This window comes from Anopheles darlingi, chromosome 3 (genome assembly GCF_943734745.1).
Source record: "Anopheles darlingi chromosome 3, idAnoDarlMG_H_01, whole genome shotgun sequence".
In the NCBI taxonomy this organism is placed as follows: Eukaryota; Metazoa; Arthropoda; class Insecta; order Diptera; family Culicidae; genus Anopheles; species Anopheles darlingi.
The window spans coordinates 30,057,480-30,067,544 of NC_064875.1; the positions used below are offsets into that span (position 1 = coordinate 30,057,480).

At 49.8% G+C, this 10,065-nt stretch overlaps 1 protein-coding gene across 1 annotated transcript; it reads left to right on the forward strand.

Moving 5' to 3' along the window:
- Window positions 1-1,816: 1,816 nt before the first annotated feature.
- Window positions 1,817-8,766, forward strand: LOC125955403 (uncharacterized). The gene is made up of 6 exons (XM_049686537.1): window positions 1,817-1,831; window positions 5,596-5,724; window positions 5,819-6,617; window positions 6,666-7,379; window positions 7,431-8,476; window positions 8,548-8,766. Exons 1-6 carry the CDS (start codon window positions 1,817-1,819, stop codon window positions 8,764-8,766), a joined length of 2,922 nt encoding a protein of 973 aa, XP_049542494.1.
- Window positions 8,767-10,065: the final 1,299 nt, after the last annotated feature.

The following is a 10,065-nucleotide window of genomic DNA, read 5'->3' on the forward strand; positions in this document are numbered from 1 at the left end:
TGCACTTCTTTCAAATCATTATAGATTTGTATGAAAGTTCGTTCTTCAATTACTAACATCATGCTGACCGAGTTATGACAACCAACAGGAAGATCACTAAATTGTTAAGTAAACAAATAATTATCTTAAAACCGATTGGCCGCTCTTCCTTGTCAATCATAATGTGTTCTACAGTCCCAGCATTAGCATAGAATTGCATGAATCGAATACAGATTGCCAATTAGAAAGAGCTAATAACAAAAACCCTTGATGCATGAACTGTCTTGTCCCACAAACCGTTGTGTTCGCCATCTTGTCACTCAAAAGTTAACGAGCACTTATCGGCTCGACTACATGTGATGGAACGGAAGATACTTACATCCCATTCCACCCCTGAAAACCTACTGCATTTGCTACCGCCAGTAGCCGTCCGATCACAATCGCAGATCAGCAAAACGGATATCCCTGTCTACAATGAGTATCTACTATTCGCGTCGATCCGATCCGCGATCAGCGAAGACCGGGCGGGGAGAGGGAGGCCCCATTTTCATAACAAACCGGCGCGCAGCAAAGGTTAGATCATTTGTGCCGGGTAGCCGAAGCGGAACTTTCCCTTTCCGTTTTGCCTGCTGCTGTTGCTGCTGCTGCTGCTGCTGCTGCTGCTGCAAGTAGTGCTGCTGGACACCGTTCCGAGTCCGAGCAGCGACCGATCCCGTCATCTAGGCACAGCTAGTCGCGCTGCGAAAGGAAAGAGGCCCCACACACCGAAAATACGGAACGAACTGTCAACACCGAGAAGGCGATCCCGCCCTTCCTTCCCTCCGTGGAGTGGGGTGCAACGATCCGCACACCAATCGCCCATTGCGGGAGAAGAAAGAAAGCAACGAAGACGCAACATGAGCATAATCATCGAGTGAGAGAGAGAGAGCATAGACGGAATTCCCATGTATACACCACGAGGATGAGATACCGAGTCTCGATTCGTACGTTTTGGGGCGCTGCATGCCCGCCTTGGTGCCTAGGAGGTGTGTTCCGAGCGGGCGCGCGCGCGCGAAAGAAAAACATTTCGCACTCACGGCAGACGACCTCCGCGGAGCGCGCTCCACACACACACACACACACACACACACACCGCGGGGCCGGTTTTTCTTTCGCCAGGTAGGCTACCGCCCCGGTTGGAGCCAGGCGGTTGGAAAAGATTTTATAGTAAACATCTCTTTCGCTTCGACGTCAGTACCGTCCTGGCGGTTACCGTGAGCGGATCGCGCGATCGTTTCCCCATATGCCAGCCTTCAGCCTCAGTTGCAGCGTTGAGCATTACAGCGCGGCTACCATTTCCATCTAACTTTTCCGAATGTGTGCATGAACTGCGTGTGTGTGCGTTTTCGGTTACAAACAACCAACAGTTTGGCAGAGTAGGCGACGAACCTTTTTGTGTTTGTGTTGCTCAACGTAAACAAAGTAACGGATGCTGCGAATGGCAGTGATAAGAGTGTTTTATTGTCGATAGTGATCGCGCGCGCATGAATGGTTGTGTGTGTTAGAAGCGCAGGAAGCGGGATTTCCGGTTTCGACGCCCAAAAAGTGATGATACCAGCGGCGTGAACACATCCCGGACCGAACCTGAAAGTGAACGATCAAAAGCGCAGTTCGATTAGTGCGGCGAGAGTGTGTGTAGCCGTGGGTTTCGGTGCTTTATCGGGGCAAGCAGCACGCTACTCCAAGGGGATAAGGCGCTCCGACCGACCGGTAGCAGCAGATCGAGTAACGATCCAGCTTCTTCGCGTGTGCGCGATCCACGACCGGTTTTGGCGCCTACCTCGGCGCATCGCGCAATATGAGGAAGTACTGTGTAAGTTGATTGATCGTTTATAATCACATTTCAGCCACCGATTCAGCGCAGGTATCATCTTTCGTTCACGAACGGTACGATCATCGCTGGTGGCCAATTCCTAGATTGCCTTTCTTTCCCTTTGCTTTCGATGGACTCTGCAGGATGGATCGCAAGGAGCGACCATCGTTTGACAAATGATCCCGTGATCTTGATTAATGATAAAATGAGCCCGTAGAAGGGGAATTGAATCCTGGGACCTGCTGGGGTGCTTTAAAAGTGAAAAACATTTCCCTCCCGAAAACAGCAAACCAACACAACCGCAAAACCGAGATCATCATTTGGTGATTAAGAGGAAGCGGTTTGAGATGGTTTTTGGTTTGGTGTGGCTGGATCTCGCAAGCCGCCACCGCCACGATGCCGCCAAACGAAAGATCTGATTGCTTATGGTTCACGCGCTCACGGTTCGACCCCACCGCCAACATACAATTGCGTGTGTGTGGCGCTGCTGCTACTGGCGTTGAATGTGGATGCGAATATGCTGCTGCACATTCGAGCCAAAGGCGGAACAATGCGCAATGGAGGCATCGCGAGAAGAGCAGCAGCAAAAAAAAAAAAACAGGCAACAAAAATTCAGCTTCACCTGCACTTTGACGTCGGTGAGGTAAGCGAGACCCGTAACGTGTGTGTGGTGCCGACGCGCGCCATTGCTGGCACTTTTCCCAAACACCTCACCGACAGACACCTACTCGGAAGCGTGCGCCGCAGTGCCGAAGGTTAGAGCGCCACATTCCGGTTGGTTGGTAGTGAAAAGGTTCAATCAACCACCCCAGGCCAGGGCAGGGGCCTCCAGGTTGCTTCTGCTACGATCTGCTACGGAACACCCTTTAGGGCAGGAGGAGGGTGGGTTCCGGTGTAAACAGAATTTTTGTAGCCGAGACATATAATCTTACACCTGGCGGACAAATGCGATAGCGGACGAGGTTTGCGTGCTGATCGGAATTAAGCGCACCCAAGGGGGTATCGAATGGAGGAAGTAGTTTGTTTTGGGAGTTACACTTTAAACCGCAGCACCTCTTCTTCTTCTTTTTCTCCGGATGAGCTTATGCCGAGTGTTTCGTGTGTGTGTAATACATGCTTATAACCATGATTCGATCAATTAACTTTGCTGTCTGCTCACTGGCTCGATGGCTCGGTGAAATTGGGGCTATGAAGTACAATGGAATGAGCTCACTAATTGTTGATTAGTGGTAGTTTAATCAAAGGGAGTTAGTTTAAGCTCTTCTTACCTAAATTACTTTCTTTGGCGCGGAATTATGTCGCCTTCCTGTTAGCTAATCCCATTCCTTACTAAATGTCAACAGCTGTAATGGTTTTTTTTTAACATATATAATGACGGGCGAGCCGTATGTTTAAACAGCTGTAATGGTTGCAAAGGCAACAAACACCTTAGTAGGATAAATGATCAGGATTCCAAATAGAGAAGTATTGATCCGAGTAGATACGAAAGTGAAACCGCAATAAGCTCCTTTCCGAGAAGCCATAAAGCACACACAATATCGGGTTATGTAAGATCCATAATTCCGAGTGATGGATCTTAAGGATTATGCAAAATGCATAAGTATCATATTGGATTCGCAGCTCGTGAGTCGCAGCTTTGTGTTGGAGACCGAAAAAATCTGAAAGTACCGAAATTATAACCACCGTTAATCCCATCGAGAGCGTCACGAACGATATCTTTTTCGCTGCACGATCTCGAAAGTTTCGAAAGAGGCTCTAAATACTGTTTAGAGTATTTTTCTCTTAAAATTTTCATTAGATGGACTTAACATTAAATAGCTTCATTAGCTGTATTTTACATGGTATCGAATACTGCTACCTTTTACGCTAAGAATGCTGTTAGTGACCGTCTGCAATTTACGGTACTCGGTGTAATGTTGTCAAACAATTAACAATGCCTTGCTGTGTTGACAGTCATGGTGTACTTAAAAGCTGACGGAGTTATTTTTTAAAGGTCAAACATGGAAAACAAGAAACAGAGCAAGAACGGTGCAAGGTGAAGGAAAGAAGGCACAAGTTTGCTGATGGCGATGACGACTTGTACCTTTTACCTCAAAATGAGTTTTGGATTGATGAAATTATCGAAACTTAGAAGAACAAAAGGCAATGTTGCATCACTTTCCAGAACACTCAGACTGACGATATTGCACGCACACAACAGACTGAAAGGATCTACTGTTTTGAATGCCGCTAGTTATTTCTAGTCTAACTGAAGTTCTTTAGTATTATTGCGAGCGCTACGGTACTTTGCCTTAATCTGACATTAATTCATTCTTGAACAGTTTTTAAAAAGAATGCCATTTTCATACCAGACTCTGTACATACCATATTATCTGCCTGTCAGCTAAATCGACATCTATCTAACAAAAAATCTTCTTATAGAGCACACCTTCGTTGAATCTTTAATATATTGCATTCAGCAACTGCTTCTTTGGCCATTAAATAAAGCATTAGCAGCAATATACTTTACAAACAAGAAGTTCCTGGTAAACACTAAAAAAATCTTTGCTGTTCATGGCTCCTGTACGTGTGAGATGTTCACGTATAACACATTGTCTAGCTATTCTTTCATCAAAGTAGTTTGAAAGCAACCCCCTACAATGTTTGGAGAAACAGTTCAATACGCTATCAGTTGATGTACGGATATCTATTGGATAGATATCGCCACCGATGGTGCTTTTAATACACTTCCCGTAACACATCGTTGTGTAAAGCACACTCTTCATCTCATCCTACCCATTAGAACCGCTTTGATGCTAAGACAGTCTCCGCCATCGCTAGCCTGCAAAGGTCAGATCAGACAGAATGAATTGGCAAAAAAAGCTTCGGTTTTTGGCACATTTTCAAGGATATTGACACTACTGCGCACACACTTGCTCGAAGAAAGGAGCATCCAAACATCCGCCGGTGACCTCCTTTAAAGAGAGGTGCGAAAAGCCCCCGAAGACACCAGTAAGTGGCTACGTGGTGAGAATGAAAGTGAAGACCTCATGTGTGTGTGTCGATCGGTGCCGGTGACGCCTGCCAGCAGCCCCCCGCCACAGAAAGTAGTGGCGCCGCTCGAATGTGGTTCAAAATGGCACGTCATGTGGATGAAGGAAGCAAATGCCAAGAGCTTGTCTCAAGCGCTTGACCCTGACACTCGACGATGCTCGTCGTACTCACTTTATCCTTGTTTCTTTGTTGATCGGAAGCACAGAAGAAAGCGCTCGCTGGCCGTGATCGCGTTTGAAAGCCCCCTTCTTTCCTTTCCCCCGGTGGGTTGTGACCTTTCCGTCGCCAACACCATAATGGAGCAACCCATCAGCGTGGAGAACATAAAGAACATTTTCCGAAGCGTTTCACTCACGCGTCACCTCCTCTCATTCCATCCTTCATCTGATCCGTGGTTTCGGTCTCGATCTGATCGATTTGGCACCGCGATCACTGCTTTTAGAGCGCTTTGCGGTTTCGCGTAATTGACCAACGACGTGCCCGGCTACCGATCACACCATCGATCGATCGATCGTTCGCCAGCGCCATGTGTGTGGTCAGTGATCACGGCCATTAGAGCGCGACGCGTATGAGGTTGTTCGCATCTCAGAGATACACACACACACACACACACACACGCCAATCGCTTCCTTAAACGATCCGCTCCGAAAAACGGTGGTAATTGACGTGAAAAGTGGTCGTGGACTCACACTGTTCTGTTCTGTTTTCCGATTTTTTCCCCATTCCTCCAGCTACTGGCGCTGGTGCCCTTGGCCGTGCTGGCCGTTGGTCGCCCTCCGGCGGCCGTCTTCGAGGATGTGTTCGAGCTGGGACGCGCTCCTCCCACCGCGGCCTACCTATCGAACAACGAAAACCGGAATGTAAGTTGTACCATCCGTCCGTTTGTCTACCTTCTTTCAAATCCAACATGGAGTTTCACTTTCGCTTTTTTTTGTTTGGCTTTTTCCCCCCTAGGGCATGAAGGCGTATCTGCGCAAAAAGTACCGACACCTGCGGGATCCGGTTTCGCAGGGTTCGGGAATGGCCGCCTACACGGCCGCACACGAGCGGTACCAGAACTCGGAGGAAACCCGGAACGATCGCATCCGGATGGAGAACCTTCGCAAAGTGGCCGCCTCGGTCCGTACGAAGCGACTCGATGGACAGCAGCAGCAGCAGCAACAGCGATCTGGAAAGCAACCGAAACGAATCGACATCATCCCGCGGGAAGTGTTCAAGTTTGAGCTGGCCGATGCGATGATTTTCGGGGACACGAATGGCAAATCCGATGGCACCGAACCGAAGGCGATCCGCAGCAAGCGATCGAACGACGAGAAGCGCATCGAGCCCGTCCCAAGGGAACTCTTTCGCTTCGAGCTGGCCGATGCGGTAATCTCACCGAGGAAAGCGAAACTACTTGGTGGTGGTGCTGGTGCGGCCCGAGGACCAGTGAATGGCACGATCACCGGCGAGGAGACCGGATCTCGCCATCGGCATCGACGATCGGCCAGTCCCGATCCGCGCGATTACGTCAAATTCGAGCTGGAGGACGCCAAAGCACCGGAGGGCTATACGCGTGGCTTGCACCCGGTGACCACCGGCAGCCCGACCACGAAAGTGACGACAAAACCGCCGGTTAACCTGCGCCATCCGTTCACCTCCTCGGATAGCTACAAGCGGGGTAAGGTGTTTGATGAGATCGTCGAACGACCGGAACCGGAATCGCAGCCGAGTGGACGCAAACGTGTGCCAAGCAGAAAGGAAAAGCGGGAAAGCGTTCAACAGCAACAGCAGCAGCAACAGCAACAACAACAGCAACAAGAACAGGAGGAAGCTGTTGACATGAGCCCCGAGGAATCGCGCCGCATCAAGGTACGCGGTGGTAAAAAACCGAAACAGATCGCCAACTACGACGATCTACCGCTCGGGGTGCAGAAAGCGATCGACATCGCGATCAAGGAGAGCGAACGGATGAACGGTAAAGGTGTGACGGTGTCTTCGGAGACGGGAACGGTAGCACCAGCAGCAGCAGCACCACCACCAACCAAGTACTTCTTTGGTGATAAGAAACCGAAAACGAAAAAGCCGTACAGTGCGACGACGAAAATCACGGAACCCAAGTTTGTGCCGAGTGCAAAGATCGCGGAAACGAGACTCCCGTCGGTGGAGGAAGCATCGAATGGGGAGACCGGCTTTCTGCCAAGCCAACCGATGATGCCGATCACCGGTGGGCAGGATAAGAAGGACAGGAAGACGTCCGCAAATCCGCAAGGCAGGGAGTCTGCGTCAAGCAGTACGCTGCAGGGTATACCGAAGGCCTGGTGGTCATATTCGGATTTGCGACGCCCGAAGCGATTATATCACAAGTCGGTCCATCCGCAGCAACAACTACCACAACCGCTGGTCATTAGCCCGCAGTATGTGAGCACCTTTAAGCCGTCGGGTGGTGAGCAGAGCAAGGCGAATGATCTATCGCCGGGCTACCATCATCGGCATACTGCGACCGCGACATTGTTTACGCCAACCTCCCAGGCCAGTGCTTCCGGGGGATCGCACGAGGAGGGCGCTGCGGGTGCGTACGGTCCAGCGGAGGAAGTGGTTATTAAAGAGCGACCCAAGATCCAGTACGTGATCAAGGAGATTCCGGTGCCGGTGCAGGTGAAGCAACCGCGCACGAAGATCACCGTTCAGCCGAGTATCTCGATCTCCTACGATAAGGACATTACTGGTCCGGGTTCGAGTGAATCCCTTCGTGGGTATGACAATCCTTATGGACCGGTTGAACTCCAGTACGATCACCAGCAACAGCAGCAATACCAGCCGCAACCTCAATACAAGGAACCGGCCAAATCGTTCCAGAATATGAAAATTGTAATCCCAGACCCGAAGGAGGAATCCCGGGAACAGGAACAGTACTACGATTACGAGAACTACAATCACCGGACGATCGCATCGACACAAAGCCCTCCTCCGACCCACTCGAATGAGATCGATACGACCGGAAGCAGTATTGCGGCACTGTCCGCCCTGATCGGTCAGCGACCAAGTGTGCAGTTGAAGGGTCTCAATGAGCTACTGCACATGCCCGTCCAGATGGGCAACCATCATCAGCAGCAACAGCAGCAACAGGCAGCAAACAGACCACAGGACAGTACGGCACCGATCACGTTCCCTGAATCGTCTACACCGACACCAAAGATCTCACGACCGGGCTATCGGTCGGTACAGATCGAGAATGGTCCGAAGATCGTGTACGACGATAGCCTTTACCATACCGTCCAGATGAATCCACAGTTGCAGGTTCCGATGAGTAAGGAGTATACACCGATCAGTGAAGTCGTCTCGGATGTGGCGGATGCGGATCTGATCGGACCAACGATTGCACCACCGACCCATGCTACGTACGTCATCGGTACGGCTAAATCGACACCGGCACCGATCGAGGAACATCACGCCGAGTTCCACGAGGAAGAGGCCGAGGGTCACGAAACGAACGCGTATCGACACATCAACGTCCACAGTACAGCGGCACCACCGATACATCATCATCCAGAGTCAGTTTCGCATCATTATCAGGAGCAGCATCACCATCATCATCATCACCATGATGGTGCCTCGGACGAGCACTACGATGTACGTTATCGGTGACGTCACTGCAACTGACATGTATCTAATATGCATTTTGCTTTTCCCTCGTTCTGCAGGACTCGGAAGGATACGCCTTCGGGTATCGAGTGCGTGATTTCCACACCGGAAATGATTTCGGTCACGTCCAGAACCACGATAATGGGGTGACACGTGGTGAGTACCATATACTGCTGCCGGATGGACGCGTCCAGAACGTACGGTACACGGCCGACGAGAAAGGATTCCACGCGGACGTCACCTACGAGAGTGTACATCCGGCGCCGCATCAGCATTAACTCACCAATCCGCGGGTCGCAATAAGTGACCCCGAAAACGATGATCTTCAAAGCGAAAATTTTCAAAACTCAAAACGGGGAAAAATGCGACAGTGCGGCAGTTCGTGTGTCGTCGAGTGTCGGCACCTGTACCGATTCTCTCTAGCTCACTCCTTTGCGCGAGAGCGAGATGGGAGAGCAGCAAAAGCTCAGCTCGAGAGCTTTGACGAAGCTTTCGAGCAAATTTCAAATTTGAAAATAACGGAAAAGGTATACGGAGGGAGCCAACCAGTTTTTTTTTTGTGGAAATTTATGATCTTCATTTCGAACCACGTTTGCACCAACAAACACCATCACATCGGGGCACTCCAGCCAACGTCTATGGCAGCCTAATTTAATTATTATTTATGTACCTTTCTCTTAGCCAATCTCTACGGCACCAATTGCCCTTCGTTTTTGTTCATTTCATTTCGCAATTTTAGTTTCATGTTCATGTTGTTGGATTGTTCTTCTCTTTCTCTGTGTGCATCTCATCCCCACAAAAAAGTCTTAAACGAGAGCGCTGCTCGGCGCACATTATAGCTAGTTAAGATCGCGAACCGCCCCGCGATGAACCGTGATTTGTGATGAAAATACCAGAAAGGGGTCCGTGCAATTTCGGTAAAGGCAGAGCTTCGACTCAATTTCGGTATTCGATGCGCACTGTCGGCTGTGTCGCCGGCCCACCGAAATGAGATTGAGCGAAGGCTTTCGCCTTTACGACTCACTTTAGTTCTGTAAGTTATTACCAGCCGCGTCCTTGACAGGTTAGTTTCTTAGGATATCGATCTACGGTGATCGATTGCAACTCGTCGTCGTCGTCTTCGTCGTCTTCGGACTCACGCAGAGTGGATCGGCCGAAATGGACATTTCACATTTCATTGCCGTTTCCCCGGTTACACCTCCTTCCCCTCGAACGGACAGACGGACGGACGGACGACTCAACTGGTCAGCGAAAGTATGCAGCCACAGCGCGCGTGTGTACGTCATAGTGAGTAGTTACTGTAATCCCTCCCTAACTCCCCCTTTCTTTCAAGCCAAACGTAAACTGTACCTTCTGAAGATCTTTTTGTTGTTGTTTCGCGTTTAGCTCCTGCCCGTTTTTTTGCAGGAGAGATGTATGAATATGCAATAAAGAAAAGTATTAATATCGATTGATTGTGTTTGAGTGAATTATAGGGGCATAAGGGTTATAAGACATTCTTCTAGGAACATCAGAGCAATCTTCCGCAGAGCGAGTTCCGCCACTGATAAGTCAAGTCCTGCAAAAAACACGGTCTT

Bases quoted from the DNA above. Each gene is read 5' to 3' on its own strand.
- LOC125955403 (XM_049686537.1), top strand. The intron at 5,725-5,818 runs GTAAGTTGTACC...TTTCCCCCCTAG, and splicing joins CGAACAACGAAAACCGGAAT to GGCATGAAGGCGTATCTGCG. The intron at 6,618-6,665 runs GCGTTCAACAGC...AACAGCAACAAG, and splicing joins CAGAAAGGAAAAGCGGGAAA to AACAGGAGGAAGCTGTTGAC.